General features: G+C 42.1%; 1 protein-coding gene across 1 annotated transcript in view; it reads left to right on the forward strand.

Moving 5' to 3' along the window:
• LOC139750816 (uncharacterized) overlaps nt 1-10409 on the forward strand; it is a 391495-nt gene extending 381086 nt beyond the window's left edge. The window contains exons 6-8 of the mRNA XM_071665583.1: nt 3919-4096; nt 7158-7294; nt 9721-10409. Coding sequence (XP_071521684.1) covers nt 3919-4096; nt 7158-7294; nt 9721-10043 — 638 coding nt within the window. The 3' untranslated portion in view covers nt 10044-10409. The remainder of the gene's footprint in view (nt 1-3918; nt 4097-7157; nt 7295-9720) is intronic.
• Nucleotides 10410-20609: the final 10200 nt, after the last annotated feature.

Genomic DNA, 20609 nt, shown 5'->3' on the forward strand with positions numbered 1-20609 from the left:
CCTGAATTACTCAGACGAGCTCCTGGTGGTGGACTTCGGGAAAGAAAAACACTGAGGGTAATAAAGATATACCAAACATATAAATACGCCACTGGCACGATAATCCAGGTTAGGATCCATCAACACTCTATTCAGTACAGCAAGAATTACACATAAACCAGAAGCAGTGACGGGAAACATTCATAGACGATTATTGCCAACGAAGAGCATTGCTAACGATGAAAACGTAGAGGATTATGAAATCTATATAACGCGCGAAGGTTAGAAAAAACCCACACACGAGCCACATACACAATGAGAGAGTAAATGGTACATCAAATTATGCAAGAATTTTGGTAAGGAAGATGTAAAGAAGTACTTATATAGTATGATAAGAATGGTAGATGAATGGAGTAGACTTTAAAGAAGAGGTGGTGAATGTGGACAACATACAAAAGTTTGAAAAGTTGTACGATCGTAGAAAATGATCAAAAGACGGAGGAGCCCTGCGAGTGTAGAACTCTCTCCCCGGACAGTACAAATAGAGAATTTCAACCTCCACGTCTCTCGCTTTGCGTCCAAAGATATTACCAGTTTTCACTCTTTTTTTTCCGATGAATTTCGAAAAACAAAAACATCCTGCTTATGACAGGCACAGGAATGACAAAGCACTAGATGATCTTAAAGAATCATGAAACGTTGATTTAAAACTATTGCTCCTTGACGGGGAGCAGATACGACGGGAAAAAAAAAGGAACAAAATAGAACAAATAAGTTTTAGAAACTTTGCTCATGAACTGTGATCAAGAGACACTGCTCGAGGCGCCTTCACCTGAGTCTCGAACCTACTACATAGAGTCACCGCAGCAGTGATCACGGACTCTGTGAAGGTATGTTTGCAAGCCACACAACCTCACGGTGAAAGAGAGAGAGAGAGAGAGAGAGAGAGAGAGAGAGAGAGAGAGAGAGAGAGAGAGAGAGAGAGAGAGAGATCCCCGTTCTGGTCCTCCAGTGGCACACGTTCCCTCAAAGATTGTGGCGAGCAGGAGGCCCTCCCTTCGCCAACTGAGATACTGAGCTGCATGTTCTTCCTTCTCAATTTGCCACAAGAATACACACTTTTTTTTCTTCTATGCTGGCGAGACAAGGCCATTAGCCCTACAGGGTAATGGCCTATGGACTGATGAACGTAATTTGCATTCTTCGTTTCCCGTTTCCAGCGTCAGAGCTCACACGACCAGAATCTCAAACTCTGACTTGTGAGTTTGACCGAGTTGGTCTGTGTGCCAAAACTGATCGTAGCGGCAGAGACCCCAGCTGCATTGGAAGACCATGTCAGATGAACGAATATGTTAATGTCTGGACGACAAGAGGTTCATACCTGACAAACTGACTGATGCTGAACCCTCCAAAGATTGTAACAAAAGAGAAAAGAAAAAAAAATTCCAGACACACACACACACACACACACACACACACACACACATACACACACACACTTGTTCACTGAATTAAAGTGACGACAAACTAATATGTAAAAGTACAGTGGTTTCTTCGACATGAAATGATTACGTAGTTAACATATGCCACTCCGATATATCATATAAGGAAATAAGGCATGAAAAACTGTTTTCAGATTGCTACTATGAATTAAGAATGGAAGAGTTGTTTCCACGCAGTCTGTCCAGCAGTTATTCCAACATGCTTTTCAACACCGAAAACTTTGTGTGTTTGTGTGTGTTGTGTGTGTGTGTGTGTGTGTGTGTGTGTGTGTGTGTTTGTCCAAAATGCCTTGGTAATGTGAAAATGACTATTTTTGTCGAAGTAAGATGTATGATATTATCATGTACATTACCATGATCAATTACATGGAGTTTCGACGTTTCAAGACTGAGGCACAATCAGAAGCAGGGAAATGTTGGACCCCTTTGTTGTGAGAAGTTCCTATACGTCAACTGATGATGATTCAGCCTCACCCACGATGACTTCTTAAGCTGTAATTTAACCACAGGCAGGTGGAGTCTGGTAACACCATAACAACAATTCATCGGCAAAGTTATCAAGAATTTGGTTGTTTTCAAAAACACCAACACAGTAGTTTGATTATAGACACAATGCACCCTATTTTGGTTTCCCTAATATGTCCTTTTTAACTTTCCTCCAACCCTTTTTAATACTTATCTAATCTGTATTAACCTTATCTGATCCTCATTAACCTTTATCTAACCTTTTCTAACATTCCTCTAATATTCCCTCCTTTCTCCTCTTAATCATCTCTAACCTTTATTCATATCTTCATGTATTCTGGACACACAAACATTTTCACGAGCATTTTCCCTTCTCTCCTGTACATGTACACAAGTGTCACCGAACTCTGGCTACTCCAGGCCAGAACGCGAGTGAAAGTCACCCTTTGACGAAGCTATAGAACTGGGAGTGCAAGTCCCGTCAGAGAATTTCCCATTCCAAATGAGTCTACATTTCCCTGCTACTACACGTAGCGCAGCCACGGGGGTACAGGAGCCTTTAGAAAGGTCTTGGGTAACACCAGGACTCTTCTATATAAACATTTTTCCTGGGGTATTGTGTATTGTGAATTAAGTACTTTTCCTATGCATAACGATGACCTAAAAGGAAGATTTATTCGTAGGGAGAAATTCTACAACAGGAGCTGGGAAACGTGAGTCCCGACCTTTTCAATCTCTTGACCTGATATTGACGAGGCAATATCACCTTCCATCTGGCGCTGTAAGAGTGTGTTAACTTCTTCGAAACAGGAGAGAGCTGCTCCAAGTTTGACGGGAAAGAAAGAAAAGAAAAATAAGATGAAATTTACCAAGCCTGATCAATTCTTTTCCCCCCTGTTTCATATTGACTTGGTGATGGAAAAGGGAAGTCACGGGCTCCATCAACAGAACTGAGGGCAATGATTGGGCTGGTGATTCAGGACAGATGAGGAAAAAAAAATAAAGAAAGACGCGTCTCAGACGGTAAAGACCAGCTGGATATATCAGACAGGGTATTCTCTCTCTCTCTCTCTCTCTCTCTCTCTCTCTCTCTCTCTCTCTCTCTCTCTCTCTCTCTCTCTCTCTCTCTCTCTCTCTCTCTCTCTCGGGCCAGTGTAGGTCGATACGCGGTGAGTCTTTTGCTCACGCGAGGATCTCCGTCACTTGCCCGTGTTCGACGCTGTTACCAGCTCTGCCACTGATCACCAGTCACTCACACCATCATCATAGTGACCATCGCCACACCCAGATAACCAATCAACCTCCAACTCCAACACTACCACCTTTGAACACCAAATACTAATCAACGCTAACACCAACACTACCAACATTACTACCCCCAACATTACCATCTCCAACACCAATACAACCCACACCCCATCACTATCTCCACCACCGCGCCATGGACGCACTTCTCTACCACCACCACAGCCTTCATTCTCACCATCACCACCATCATTACTGGCGTCACACACGATAACTCCACCGCCACCACAATCATCACCATTTCCACCACCGTCACCATGAGCCCCTATCACCACACACAGACACACGGACAAACACACAGCTCCCCTACTTAGACAGAGGAAAAGACAATCTATAATAACATCATCTAACATGAACCGGAAAACCTAATCCTTACTACAGGTAGAAATATGCAAAGAAAGACGTAAAATTCAGTCAGATGTATATGTATATATGAATAACTACACATGTATGAAGAGTCTGTTTCAAAGTATATTACTCGTAGAAATATATGTACAGATCTGCTGTGCAACCCTCTGGCTTAGTGCGAGTATATGAATGATCCAGCCACATTTACCGCCCACAGGAAAGAAAGCGAGGTGAGGAAAACCTGGCTATTTATATAATAACTCCTCCCTGAGCCCTCCCTAATCCGCTAACTCCAGCTGACGCCGTTTCCCTTTTCCAGAGCCCGTGGCACGTGTGGTGGACGAGCGGGGCACGAAGGTGCTGGAGAAACATTACAACAGCGGCAGTATGATCGAACTGAAGTGTATCATCGAGAGGGTCCCGTTCCCTCACGGCGCCGTCACCTGGCGAAGGGACGCCACAACCCTCACCTACAATACCTCCAGGGGCGGCATTAGGTGAGTCGTGAGGAGCATAGGTGGTATAGTTAGGTGAGTTATGAGGAAAGTGGTGGTAGGTTGGTGAGCTATGAGGAGAATGGTAGAAGTAGGTGAGGTGTGAGGAGAGTGATGGCAGTAGGTGAGCTATAAGGAAAATAGTAGCAGTAGGTGAGCCATGGGAGACGAGTGAGGAGGGTAAGGTGAACTAGGTCCCCTGGACTCATTAGGTGATTTTAAGACGAGACGAAAGTCGTGTTGCCATCGTGGACGTAAGGTGTGGAAGTGCAGGTGACATATGACGTGGGAGACGCTGGTGGTACATGACCCAGGCGTCGTAGGTGATAGAGGACCTGGGAGACATACTGACACAAGACCTAGGAGACATACTGACACAAGACCTGGGAGACACACTGACACAAGACCTGGGAGACACACTGACACAAGACCTGGGAGACATACTGACACAAGACCTGGCAGACATACTGACACAAGACCTGGGAGACATAATGACACAAGACCTGGGAGACACACTGACACAAGACCTGGGAGACACACTGACACAAGACAAGACCTGGGAGACATAATGACACAAGACCTGGGAGACATAATGACATAAGACCTGGCAGACATACTGACACAAGACCTGGGAGACATACTGACACAAGACCTGGGAGACATACTGACACAAGACCTGGCAGACATACTGACACAAGACCTGGGAGACATACTGACACAAGACCTGGGAGACATACTGACACAAGACCTGGGAGACATAATGACACAAGACCTGGGAGACATAATGACATAAGACCTGGGAGACATACTGACACAAGACCTGGCAGACATACTGACACAAGACCTGGGAGACATACTGACACAAGACCTGGGAGACATACTGACACAAGACCTGGGAGACATACTGACACAAGACCTGAGAGACATACTGACACAAGACCTGGGAGACATACTGACACAAGACCTGGGAGACACACTGACACAAGACCTGGGAGACATACTGACACAAGACCTGGGAGACATATTGACACAAGACCTGGGAGACATACTGACACAAGACCTGGGAGACATACTGACACAAGACCTGGGAGACATACTGACACAAGACCTGGGAGACATACTGACACGAGACCTGGCAGACATACTGACACAAGACCTGGCAGACATACTGACACAAGACCTGGGAGACATATTGACACAAGACCTGGGAGACATATTGACACAAGACCTGGGAGACATACTGACACAAGACCTGGGAGACATATTGACACAAGACCTGGGAGACATACTGACACAAGATCTGGGAGACATACGGACACAAGACCTGGGAGACATACTGACACAAGACCTGGGAGACATACTGACACAAGACCTGGGAGACATATTGACACAAGACCTGGGAGACATACGGACACAAGACCTGGGAGACATACTGACACAAGACCTGGGAGACATACTGACACAAGACCTGGGAGACATACTGACACAAGACCTGGGAGACATATTGACACAAGACAAGACCTGGAAGATATACTGACATAAGACCTGGGAGGCATACTGACACAAGACCTGGGAGACATACTGATATAAGACCTGGGAGACATACTGACACAAGACCTGGCAGACTTACTGACACAAGACCTGGCAGACATACTGACACAAGGACCTGGGAGGCATACTGACACAAGATCTGGCAGACATACTGACACAAGACCTGGCAGACATACTGACACAAGACCTGGCAGACATACTGACACAAGACCTGGCAGACACACTGACACAAGACCTGGGAGACATCTAGGAAACTCTATCGACACCAAAATAGGATTTGGATTGACACAGGACCGTAGGTGACGCAAATGACACAATACCCAGGTGGCACAGATGACAATGGCACTATGAATGACAGGATCCCCTGGATCGAACCCAAGAACCGTTGACCTTTGGGCGTAAAAGACTTCCATTTACCAGATTCTTGGAAAAACGAAAATGGCTACAAAAATCAGGGACACAAATGGTTCCCCTCAACCCAGTTTTGTCTCATTATTAGAAACTTTTCGCTCAGTGTTATCCTGTGCCGAAGGTCTGGTCAGGTCCTGGACACTACAGTCTGCAGCTCCCACTACTGCAGTGTAGCTTAAATAGCATGTCAGTATAGCTTCAAATTACCACATTATCAATATAGCAGTTCTCGCATGTAATTAAACTTATACAAATATAGTATATAAGGTTCTACCATCATCATATATGAAACTTCTTTACTACTTTTGTTGCGACTAGTAAAAATATCAAGACGACTGCTACTACTACTACTACTTCTACTACTACTACTACTACCACTGCTACTACTACTACTACTACTACTGCTACTACTACTACTACTATTTGCACTAATACTAAAACTACCGCTGATATGAATACTACAATTACAGCTAAACCTACTACAATTACTGCCACTACGTCTGTTGTAATAACTCCTACAGCTGTTATTAGATCAACAGCTTTTGTATGCAGAGATATAGGGAGCATACGCAACACACTTTTCGGCGTAAAGCACAACGACACGCAACACACTGCGGCGTAAAACACAGGACGCATTCGGAGGGTGCGTGTGTGTGTGTGCTGTGGCCCCAACACCATTCTTATCGCCACTCTCATCAATATTGCACAGATCCCTCAATAAACATGCACACTTGACAGTTCCTTTGACAGTTTACAATATAGTTCGACTACCAATGTCTTTCTCGGGTTATTTGATTTATCAGTAAGTCTTGGGTTAATCCCATGTCCTCAGCCGGAGATGATAAGTAAAGGACTGATTAAATTTCTTCCCGTGTTCATTGATAATCACTTGGAGACTGGTCAAATCTCTTCCCTCTATCCTTACTGATGTAGAATCATGTTAAATGTTGGTCAAACCCATATGTATATATATATATATATATATATATATATATATATATATAAATTGTGCATGTACACATTGATAATCACTCTCTCGTCTTAGTTCCTCGTCACTGAGAGATCAGCAATTCGTAATATTATCCTCTCCTCTCTCCCTCAGTGTGAAGGGAGACAAATCCTCTGGTTACCTCAGGAGCCGCCTGTACGTGGCGGACGCCACCCCCTCCGACTCCGGCGTGTATTCCTGCTGGTACAAGAACTTCACCAGCGACACCGTCACCGTCCACGTCATAGCAGGTCAGCAGTTAGGCTTGTTCCTACGCGTCGGGTGGAGGGAGAGGATGGTAGTCGGGAACTATACGTGGCGTCTAATGGTCATCATCCTCTTAAGTTAAGGCCAGACCACCTCGCTTCAACGTGGGGGTCTGTGTGGTCTGTGTATCTATGTAACTCTATAAAACCCCTCGACCTCCCCTCCTAGTTGCAGAGGATGATAAGGTACAAGGGCCTGATTACGTCATATGATGACCTCAGGTTGAGGGAGAGGTCACACTGAAAGGGAGGTGGGGGGGGCAAGGTCATGTTGGCTATAAGTGGGCATTACCGGGTGTGGTGAGAGGTCATATTTAAGGGAATGATTCGAGGTCACAGTTGCTTTAAGTTAGGGTCACTTTTGGTTAAGGTAAAAGTCCACATTGTAAGGCAAACATATGGGACACATTTGTTGTAGAAGTGTGGGGTGGGTGGGTGGGGGTCGCGTTGGGCCGGGGTGAGAGGGGATCACATTTCAAAGGGGAGATACAGGCTCTCGGCTACGGTCATACTCAAGTATGACACCTGTTGTCATGCTGGAGGGGCTAAGTCAGGGAAACAGTCACAATGTAAAACAGAAATTAGACTCAATTTGATGTTATCATTAAAGACGAAAGTTTTGGGTCTCACCGAGGGACTTCTGATACGAAAACAGTCAAGGATCTTTTGCATTTTTTCTTATCTTTCTGATGTTTCGTATTCTTTTTACTGTCATCATCAAAGTCTATTGATTCCTTAATCTTTACACTTCTCTGTGACGCACAACTTAGGATTTTCAGCGGATGAAAATGTCTGTACGTTCGCGTACGTTAGTCCTCGTGTAATGTGCTCGTGTGCATCTATGTGTCAATTTGCACAGTTACAATCTATGTTTGCCATTTGTGTGATACCACAGAAAAGGCAGTTCGAAAAGGTTAATTTTTGCGATTGAAAAATCTATGGTCATATTCGTCACTGCATCACCATTTCTGTTAATGACTTGTCACCTAAGTTGTGTTGGACGTCAAGACAGCAAACGACTCCATAGTCTTCATGTCATACACTCGTCTACCGTGTTTCCAGAGAGTCGTGTATAGAGTGTGTCAAGTAACACACCTTTCTCACCTCCTCATGAAGGGTTAATTACTTATAGCTTGGTCCATTACAATCATTAGAAGATATCATAAAACATCTTACAATTAGGAAAATTTTGGCAGCATTCAGACATCATTAAGACGCCTGTTTACAAGGGTAATTACGGTTCATCATGTACTCACGACAGGATAGGATGATTCAGTGGCCCAAATTGGCATAGACAGGAGGTCATCTTTATCTTGCGTTGTGATTAATGTTTGATTCCAACATTAACATCTTCAGGAACTCTTTTTCGCTGCGGGGCTTTATGACCATTTCTTTCCTTTTTTTTTTTCTTACGTGCTTCTGTTAACGTCTCTTTGTTGGCAGAACACGCCATTCACCTGTTTCTAGTTTTAATAACGCCTAATTTGCATTCGTAATGTATAAATGATACTTAATTGTCATGGTTTTTTTTTTTTGTATTTTTGTAACAAGTCATTCACCACGTCGCTGTTTTTAGGGATAAGTGATATTGCAGTTTGTAGTTCTAGGAAGAGCGAAATTCCGCAGCTTTGGTTTCAGTAATGACCCACCTTCCATGTGTCTCGGTCTTAGTAACAACCCAATTCCACTTCTCTAAGTTTAGTTTAGTAACGTGTGAGGTCCACGTTCTTGGGTTTTTGTGGCAATCAAGCTTTAATGCCCCCAGTTAACTGGCAACCAGATCCCATGTCTCTAGTGTAGTGGCAGCCCGATCCCATGTCTCCTGATTCGCTGGCAACCAAATCCTATTTCTCCTGATTTACTGGCAACCCGATCCCATGTCCCTGATTTACTGGCAACCAGATCCTATTTCTCCTGATTTGCTGGCAACCAGATCCCATGTCCCTGATTCACTGGCAACCAGATCCTATTTTCCAGGTTTAGTGGCAACCAGATCCCATTTCCAACGTTTAGTGGCAACCGGATCCTATGGCCCGGATACCATGTCCCTAGGTTTAGTAAAGTAGCGATCAAATTCCATGTTCCTGGTTCACTTAAACAAAATTCCTGTCTGTTGCGTCAGCAACATCCAAACTTCGTGCGTCAAGTTTTACTCTAAGTTCTCAAGTTTTACGTTCAAGTAAAGGTCAGCCTTCAAAGTTCCTAGCTCAACTATTAACTGTATTTAACTTGTTGTTAACACCAACTCCAAGAAATTCATATTCCCAGCTTGTTAGCAAGTAGTATCATGCATTTAACACTACGAACCACCTAATTAGAATGTTAAAACCCCAGTGACCAGTTAGGTATCCTGTCTCTAATGTTACCAACGTTGATGAAGAAGTTAACTCCTCATTTCGTACCTGTTTCAGGTGAGAATTCGGCAGCCATGCAGCACGACGCTCTCCCAGGCTCGGCCAGCAGCAGTAGCGGTGGCAGCAGCAGCGGACCGCAGACTCACCGCTCCACGTCACACACAATCCTCTCCCTCCTCCTCCTGGCAACCTCCTGCTTCGCCGCCACCTGGGTCTTCAGCTGCCCAAACGCTCACCTCGACGCGTTCAGCGTGTGGTTCACGTTCTCCCAGAGGAGAGGTTTCAACACCTTTCCTAGAGGGTATAGCGTCGAACCTGCTGTGTTTACGGCGAACCAGCTCGTCCACAGATTGGCGAAGTGTAGTGAGACCAGCAGCTGATAATTACACGAAACGGCTCCATTTATATATACATATATATAGCCTGGTGATCTCTCCCATACCTTGTCTCGCCTCAGACATTTCGTTATATACCCGGAGGGGATATTATGGTGTGGGCGAACTAAGACCCTCTATCTATTTTGTGCTAACTGGTCGTTTTGTGTGTGTGTCTCCGGTCGTTACTGTGGATGTAGTCGTATTCAGGGAAACGTCTGTGTTCTTCCTTCAAGGGAAAATATCCAGATCTAATGCATTAGGGACTTCGAGTAATCTCAGCTTAAAGGACGAAACAAAATGTTGATGAAAATCAAACGTGAAACATTTCCGAATATATATATATATATATATATATATATATATATATATATATATATATATATATATATATATATATATATATATATATATATATATATATATAAAGGAATGCACGTCTCTTCATCTGCTTCGTAAAGCAGTTTATCTGCATCGCATTGATGTTGTTAAAAGATATGCATATGATTATTAGCTTATCATACAGGTCTATCAAATTTTATAACTTAGCAGTGTCCATGAATCAATGTATCGACTGTCTTAGTTCATTCCATAAATCATTGTATATATATATGATGTGTAATCAAAGCAAAAGAAAGTATAAAAAAAGAATGAATTTCTCAAATTTTCAAATTGTTCAAATTTGCAGATCTAACATATTTTCAAATGTATATAAAGTTTCAAATTCATCGAGTCTGAAAATCTATCATATTTTCAGATTTATCAATTTTATAATCTACCATAATTTCAAATCAATCAATTGTCTTTAATCGATCGTATCTTCAAATATACCAATTTTGTTCTCAAAGTTATCAAATTTAAAACCTTGAAAAATTTCATACATTAATTCTATTTTTAACAAATTTATTTCTAAATTCATCAAATTTAAAACCCTGAAAATATTGTCCGTCTCTGAGAAGCTTTTGAAATAGTTGAATTGAACAGTAGCACATGGCTTCGTATTTTTGGTAACTCCCCTTCGCTCTAAGGTTTAACGAAAAGAAGATATCGCTGTTCATTATATTCATACAGTAAAATACAATGATTGTGAATAAATAAATTAGCTTTACGTAGTAAATAGTACAATCTTTTTCACACGAGTCTGTGTGTGTGCGTGTGTGTTCTGCTTTCTCGTAGTAAACGCTGTTTCTCGTTCTTACATCCCTGGGTTATGCCTCATTACTGGTCTAAATGGATATGGTACGACCACTGAGCACGACGGTACGACCCTCCAGCACGACGGTACGACCCTACAGCACGACTCCACCACCAATTAATATGATGATCTGTCCTTTAACCTGATCTTTTACGTTTTCTTGAAGACACAGGATTTATAAAGGACAGACTTATCAAAACCTGAGAATTGTACTTCTGTGTTTAAGGGTCGTACCGTCGTGCTCAGAAGACGTAGAATCGGTATCAAGGGTCGTACCGTCGTGCTCAAAGGTCGTGGCGTCGAGCTTAGGGTGTGATCAAGCAGTCTACTTTGACGAGCAAGCTTTAGAATCCGGGAGATGGTGATTCCAAGGGCACTGCCCCCAGCTACTAAATTGTTAGGAAAGTCTATGGTATTTCTGATGGCTCCACGTCAAACAGTTTCATATTCTCGCAAACCTCCAGTATGAAAATGATATATATATATATATATATATATATATATATATATATATATATATATATATATATATATATATATATTATCCCTGGGGATAGGGGATTAAGAGTACTTCCCACGTATTCCCTGCGTGTCGTAGAAGGTGACTAAAAGGGGAGGGAGCGGGGGGCTGGAAATCCTCCCCTCTCGGGTTTTTTTTAATTTTCCAAAAGAAGGAACAGAGAATTGGGCCAGGTGAGGGTATTCCCTCAAAGGCCCAGTCCTCTGTTCTTAACGCTACCTCGCTAATGCGGGAAATGGCGAATAGTTTAAAAGAAAAAGAAAAGATATATATATATACCATAATTCTTCTCATATTCACTTGAGTTGTAGCGCCTGTAGTGAGTGGAAGCCTTCAGTATGTTTCGTACCTGATGAAATTCGTCAATTTAAATATTCTCATTTTGAGTACACCTATCTATAAGTTTATATATATATATATATATATATATATATATATATATATATATATATATATATATATAATTTAAAGCGCTTGTTTGTGCTTGGAAGCGTGATTGTGTGCTTGAGTATATATAACTGTGCTTGTATCATACATGTATGTGTGGTTAATCTTGTCCTTGTGTGTGTTTGTGCTTATATGCACTTGTGCTTGTTTGAGTGGACTTTTAATCTACGTGCGTGCGTGTCTGTGCATCTGCGTGTATGCTTATGCTTGTTTTGCGTGCCTGTATGTGCTTGTATGTGCCTGCTTTTGTGTGTTTTGTCTATGTCATTATATGTGCGTTCCGGTAAGAGAGGTTTAACACAAGTGTTGCTCTGTTTCTTATTCCTCCACATACATGCATACTCATACATATACATATACACATCCCAGCTTACGCCAGGTACCCATTTATCCGCAGGCCCAAAGTAGGAGGATGAATAGCTGGGTTGGATGGGTGCTGGCCGTCCTGCTTGGGATTCGAACCCAGGCTCACTGAACTGAAAGGATCGCAACGGTATGCATTGTACTACGGAGTAGGTGTCTGTGTTTCTGTGGGTGTGCTTGCTTGTGTGCGTGTGGTGGCCCTGGGTATATACGTGTGTCTTTATTTGAGTGTTCGTATACTTGTGCGTTTGTCTGTGCGTGTCTGTGTTTGAGGGTGTGCCTGTTCGTATGTTCTTTATGGGTGTACCTGTGTGTGTAGTACAAACTGTGTGAGGTCATGTTCATGAGTGTATTTGCCCTTGTGTATAATCACAAGTTTGTGCTTGTGTGTTCTCTGTATATGTGTCTGCTTATGTTTGCTTGTATGATTGTCAACAGAACAACATGGATATCTATGTATGCTTATCTGTCTCTCTTGTTCTATTCTTGTATTATTCTGTGACTGCCTGTATATAGCTATGTATCGACGTGTGTGTGTGTGTGTGTGTGTGTGTGTGTGTGTGTGTGTGTGTGTGTGTGTGTGTGTGTCTGTCTGTCTGTCTGTCTGTCTGTCTGTCTGTCTGTGTGGGTGTGTGTGTGTGTGTGATTATTCTGTGTGTGTTACAGGGAGAGAGTTTTATATTCGTGTTACCTTGTCTCTAACATTGTACAAAATGTACCATATCCTTACTCCTAGTATGTAAGCATGTACTTATGTATGTATGTATGTATGTTTGAACATCAGGTCATTTGAATTCCAGGTCATCAACATCCCCAGCATTATGCCATCATGGTCAAGTCTTCCATGACCAGACATAACCCTTCCCCTCTCCACTGTTCTTACCAATTGTCTTTCCATAATTCATTTATCGTTTTCACCCCAGTAGTGTATATCCATCATAACTATAATTATTATTTATGTATCCTCAGACTTATTCATAATAAACTAAGACTGTCATATCTTTTGACGCAATGGTTCATGCGTCCCTTTAATGTACTTACGCATTTCTATAAAAGAAAAAAAATATATATGTATATAAAAACAAAACAAAATTAAGATTAGATCGATTTCTACTGCTTGTGTGAAAAAGAGTGTACTATCTATTTCCATTTGTGATGTCGACCCCAGTGTGTAACGTGTGTGTAGGACTGCACAATAAATACTGTGTCTGTCTGTGTCCCTATCATTATAACCTGATTTATATGCTCAATTAACTTACTGCACTCAGTGCCCATAAAAACATTAAAAGCAATGAATATCCTTCCCATACATCAAGCAGGAGGGAGAGAGGGGACCCTGTTACAACGGTAATTTCAACTTTTATTGGTAATATTTTAACTTGCTAGTGGAGTATATCCCTCTTGGACAAGGGAGAGAGTATGGGCGAATTGGTAAACGTTACCCAGCACACCCAACATGCTCTGTGCGATGCTGTGGGAGGCAGTGTGTTGTGGGGTATAGGGGCCGGACGGAACTCGTCGTACAGCTGGGTTTAAGGGTCAGGAGAGGAAAAATTATTTGTAGGGTTTTGGGGGGCGGCGGGATAGCTCATGGTGCTGGGCTATATAGGAGGGGGAAGAGAGAGAGAGAGAGAGAGAGAGAGAGAGAGAGAGAGAGAGAGAGAGAGAGAGAGAGAGAGAGAGAGAGAGAGAGAGAGAGAGAGACATGTTGCAGTACTAAGCTAGGGACCGGTGCTTCAGGGCTGCAGGAGAGAGAGCATTTTGCAACCTTAGGGAAGGGTGGAAGGCTTCCAGTGAAGGAGCATATCACGACCTTATAGAAGGGCTCGATGCTACGGACCTTGGGTTAGCATGGATGACACCAGTAAGGTTAGGGATGAGAGACAGCATTTCATGGATGGACAACATTAAGATAATAATAATGTTTTGAGACGAGGAAGGCAACATGCTGCAGGTCTGGGGAAGACATGGTAGAGGAGTGAGGAAAAGCTGTGACAAGCTAATAGTGCTATGCTACAGGACGGTAAGGGGTCACATATGCTACGGGGATTGGGGAAGAAATATGCTGCTAGAAGGTTGAGGAGGTGATACGTGGGAAGGATGAAGGTAACCTACTATGGAGCTACGCTAGATGCCATATTGTAGGGCTGAGAGGAAAAGTGGTACCGCCAAGAGAAAGGTGTGTGGTGTAGGGTTGAAGACAGTGCTATACTGTAGACTGAAAGGTACGTTACGTCGTCGTTGTGGAGACAGAGTGCTACTAAATTGCCTAAAGATTGTGCAGTAAAACTAGGGAGTGAACATGCTGCAGGACTAGTCAAACATCTGACTACAAGGTTTAGGAAAAAAAACACCAGTGCTGTAGAACTGGAGGATAAATGATATCAACTACAAACCTGGGTAGAGAATGTACAGCGAGATGGAAGGAGACTTATATGCTGCAGGGTTGGGCACAGCATCATGCAGCATGATTAGAGAAGCAACACATTGCAGGGTTGGGAGGAATGCCTTTATCAGCGGTGAGGAGACAGCATTTGGCTTACCAAGAGACCATGCTGAAGAAGAATCCATACTCAAGGTCAGTGGAGACAGGGAACAATACCACAAGAGGTGGGAGTGGGCATGTTGTATTTGAGCTCCATATCTTGGGGCGTCACTCATCGCTGGAGTCACACACCCACCATACACACACACACACACACACACACACACACACACACACACACACACACACATCCACCTACAAGAGCCTAGTATACCTACAGTTACACCTTGGCTAACCTGTGTTAGTAATGGCAACCCGGATACAGATACCCGACCTGTGCCAGTAATGACATGTCGAGAACACTCGCTCAGTAATGACACTTCGAGTACTGAAACCCGACCTGTGCCAGTCATGCATGACACCCCAAGAACGGGTTGTCATTGACCAACGTCCATGCCAGGCTTGCATCTGGAAGAAGGGCCATATTTGCAATAAGAGCGTGTATAGTCATAGGGTCATATGAATACCTGAATAAGGTATTCATTTCCACTTAAACTTTGAAGGAACGACTAACCATAACAAGACTAGCCATCCTTCTTGTATATCTTGTTTGATTGAAGAATGAGAACCTGGGATGAACTCCACGAACTATCACTCTCCTCCATATGTCTCTTCCACCTTCTCATCGTACTTTCAAGAACCCTAATGTACTCACCCTCTTCTCTATTTCTTCAACTTCCAGACAACCGATTCCTCCAGCTAAAAATCGAGGAAGATATATCATAAACCTGGCACCTTCTCTTCATCAATAATTCTCTCTCTCAGATCATCATTATCAAGTGTCGCCGAAAATTCTCAAACTAGTCAAAATGACGCTACTGTGATATCTATAAGTGGGTGAGAAACAGAAACAAAGAGAACCGATATTAAACTGAATTCTACATAGCATCATTTCCATCTGTATTATAATCATGTTCTTCCATTTTGAGCATTGAAAGCCATTCCCGAGGTGAGGGGACAAATCACCATGGCACCGATATGATAAACATTGTGACAAACTTGTCACGAACAATATGATGTGTGAACGGAGGCGGATGAGGCGTCATCTATCCTTTGCGCACACCTTACCGTCTTAATGGAGCTTTTTACCAACATAGTTATTTTCATTTAGAGATTAGTCCTACTGGTAAAGATGAAGAAAATCTGAGGTTACTGAATGAGCATGTTCACATCTCTAAAGAGGGTCTTTCTTACAAATAAAATCCGACTGGAAGTGGAGAAAATAATTCGTAAGTTACCCATGAAGCAAGTCCACGACGATTATATGACAGAAAACGAGAATAGTTCAGAATCACTGTTAATCGTAAACTATTCTGGCTCTATTCGTTAGTCGAGTATGGATTCATCTGTCTAAAATAGGCTTTCAGTAGCCAAAATAGATGACGGGCCTACTACAACACCAAAGAAACGATATGTTACCTTCTGACATATACAATGAATTCTACTTGTTGGCTTTCCTCGTCCAAGACAAAGACTTTAGACATATTAAGCAAATTTTCATGATTGATTCTTGTACAAGAACTGCGATCAATATTCTTTAGTTTATATTAGGGTTTTGACAAATACTATGTAATCCTTAGATAGAAAAATGCAAATATATCTATAGTTTTCACATAAATTACCTTTGATATCTACATTATTCATCTTGTTTACAACCATCAGATTCGGGAATAGATATCTGTTTACCTATAATTACCCCAGGACCAATCTCTATGAAAATAGAGTCCAGGTAGTGTTACCCAGGACTTTTCTAAAGTGCAGCCCAAGGTTATGTTCCCTCCAGTAGCAGGTAAATGTAGACTCCTTTACAGTACAAAGTTCTATGACATGAAACAGTGATATAATCTCGCCAAAGGTGACTTTTTCACTCGCTGTGTGACCAAGCGCAGGCGGAATCCGGTAACATCTCCTGAATGGACATGAATCAACGTTCAGTTAATGGCTCTCCAAGAAGATGGACTACATATTCGAGTTAGAAACTGAGAATATTTGTATTTTGTCATGGTGGGCCATATGCATAGTGAGAGTGTGTGTGGTCTTAGAATTATCTGTTGTACCTGAAGGTGTTAGAAAGATTTCTCTGGTGGTGTATTTGTAGAGCGAAGATGATCATGATGATGGCCTTAATGACCCTGACAGTTGATGGGCCTAAGACCCAAACAACCAACCAAATTCATTTTTGATGATTAACGTGTAAAAAAGGACGTAGTTATGGGGCTAATGATGTAGAAAGGCCCCCCTCACCGTCTTACTCTCACAGGCGTAATGCTATCATTTACCACCTCACTTTCACAATCAACAGTTTCATTCTAACTAGTCATGACCGTCATTTTCATCACTCACTCGCATCACTCACCGTTTCATGAGCACCTCAGAGTACCTCACTATCGTCACTCGTTGTCACCATTCATCACCACACTCTCACTACATACAAGCTCTCGTTCATCACTAACAAGCTTAAGCTTACCATTTCACTCTCATCTCACACAACCTCACTTTCACCACTTGTCACCAGACTCTCACCACTCACAAGTGGTGAGCACCACTCACCACTTCACACTCACCATTCACATAGTCAATAACACTACGTCACTCTCACCACCTCACTCCCACCACACACCACCTGACTCTAACCACACACCACCTCACTCCCACCACACACCACCTGACTCTAACCACACACCACCTCACTCCCACCACACACCACCTCACTCTCACCAAACACCACCTCACATCACCTCACCCTCACCACCTCACTCTAACCACACATCACCTCACCCTTATCACACAACACCTCTCAACACTCAACACCTCATTCCACTGTATGCCTATCAGTTATGCCTATCAACAGTCTTACAGGTCGTAATCATTGAGCTACACATCCAACAACCGAAAAATTCTTAACACCTTCGTCAGAGGTGAAAGACTACAGCAAGAACAACCTAACCTCTAACCATGTAACTGGTGGTAAGTGTCCTTTCCTCTGTTCAGTGTTTCTAGTCGAATTGTGAGCTCTGTTTCCTCTTATGAATTCAGTGGTCCTTAATATATATATATATATATATATATATATATATATATATATATATATATATATATATATATATATATATATATGTGTGTGTGTGTGTGTGTGTGTGTGTGTGTGTGTGTGTGTGTAATTATTTGCTCCCCGCTGTACATTGTCCCTTAAACAATAAATGTTTTTACTGCTCGCTGCATCGAAAAATACAGATATCATACAATAAAACTTTTTTTTTTGGCTTTATACTCTTTACGAACGTGAACAAGCGTAACCTAGTAAACCACGATTCCATCCAGTTTAGAACTCCAGAGGGTGCAATGCATTGGCGATGTAAAGTCCCGTTTTCTAGATTATATTTTCCTAACCAATTTCTATATTTTTTCAAAGCAACTAGAGATTAGATTTTTTTGAAAATCTCATTCTTCCACAATGCTTACCTAGTGGTTTTGAATTTTAAGTGTTGACTAAAAATATTACTTTGTCTCCAGTGAGCTTATAAACTAACTCTCAAGCAAAATTTTCGCATGGGTCACATGTATAGTGAGACTGGATGTGATCTTAGAGTTTTCTTTAACACCTGAAGAAGGTGTTGAGGACTGTTCGTTTTGTGGATGTAGCTTACCTTGACGGTCTGAATGACCCTGGCAGTTGATAGGGCTAAATCCCAAACCGACCAACCAATCAAGTTTTCGCAATAAATCTGATATATATATATATATATATATATATATATATATATATATATATATATATATATATATATGTGTGTGTGTGTGTGTGTGTGTGTGTGTGTGTGCTGATAACCACTAGGAAAATGAACTACGATAAGTTCCCAAGTGCACTTTCGTGTAATGATCACATCGTCAGGGGAATTGCAAGAATGAAATAAAAGACGCAGCACGGGCAGTTGTTATGCAAGGAGGAAACGTATCTAAGACACCATTGGTAATCAACTAAATATTCATAGAGATCATTAAGTGGAACTTTTGTGAACAAGGATGAACCATGAAAACTTAAGTTTGAAATCAAAATCAAAATGGATATCATTAAGCTTGTGAACTAAATCCACATTGTTCATGGTATTAGAATTTGATATATTACCAACTCGTGGGCTTAAGGAACTAACAAGTTAACAGTGTCGATAATGCAAGATCATATTGGAATTTGGAAAAGTACAGTGAATGATGAAGTGAACATTTGTAACGGTGACGTTACAACAATGATGTTATACAATCACCATAGTGGAATATGTCACATTAAGGCCATCTCAACCACCCGTGAATGCATAGTCTGCGGGAGGGAAGGGAGGGTGGAGGAGACGTTGAAAAGCAGGAAAGGAGGGAAGGAAGGAGGGAGGGAGGGAAAGAGGGGTTGAAACGCGATGAATGGAGGTGCTCAAGGTTTTAGGCAGACGATGGTGAATACGAGGTAGTAACACATTGTCAGGAATCATTTCTTATTATATGTTGGTCTGCGCGATCTGACGGTGTGCCGACTGGGAGTTTAAAGTGTATTTACGAGTTTGGGGTAGGATGGGGTAGGGAACGTTTGGGAGGGTGTGGGAGGTGAGGTAGGTAAGGAACGGTGAGTTTCTAAACTCACTAGAGGTCACAAGGCATAACTATTCGCCGGTAAAGGTTGCATGTCCCTGTTGGACACACCAATTGTGTTCACATGTAACAATATGGTATACGGATTCCTTTATGGACTTCCACTGCGGACTCTTGCTAATAATGTGTCATCCTAACATAGTTTTCACGTGATGATTGACATATGCTGTACGACAACTGCAGATCTAAGCAACGCAACGAAATATTACGTTATTTAACATTCGTGGGTGTTTTTCACGCGCCTGATCGTTATCAATTATACAGAACGTACTACGAGATCTGTCTGCAAGAACAATTCGAGTGTTTCATGAGTGGCCATCTATTCCACAGTCAGTTCACGTCGCTGAGCTGTGTTCCACGCACCCTAACTCCTCCTCCCATACATTGTTACCGGCTCAGTTAACATGAACATACTACCAAGTACGTGCTCGCGAACTCCTGAGGCTCAGTGTACATCTAATGCAGGTCTCATTCCTCGCAAATGCCATTATCTTAAGTAGAACAAGATGGTTAATTATTAGGGCTTTCAGGGCTATTAAACTATCATATTGTAACCGGTTACCAGTCGAAACGAAAATGGACACCTTCGGGTATTCAACATAATTCTATGGCCATACTCGCTTTCCCTGCATGCATGACCAGTGCGAAATTAGAAAAGAAATTAATTCATATTTTTTGCCTATGTTCCCTGTGATGAAGACAATTGACTGCATACTGTTACTGGTTCAAGTTACCGTAGTAAAGAGAAAGGATGATTCAAAGCGACGCTTGAGAACATCTATAGAAATGTTACTTTAGTTTTTCTTTATTTTCATATTAAAGAAACTTATATACTATGGTAAGATACATTCATTACATTCAGGTTGA

This window comes from Panulirus ornatus, chromosome 10 (genome assembly GCF_036320965.1).
Source record: "Panulirus ornatus isolate Po-2019 chromosome 10, ASM3632096v1, whole genome shotgun sequence".
NCBI lineage: Eukaryota > Metazoa > Arthropoda > Malacostraca > Decapoda > Palinuridae > Panulirus > Panulirus ornatus.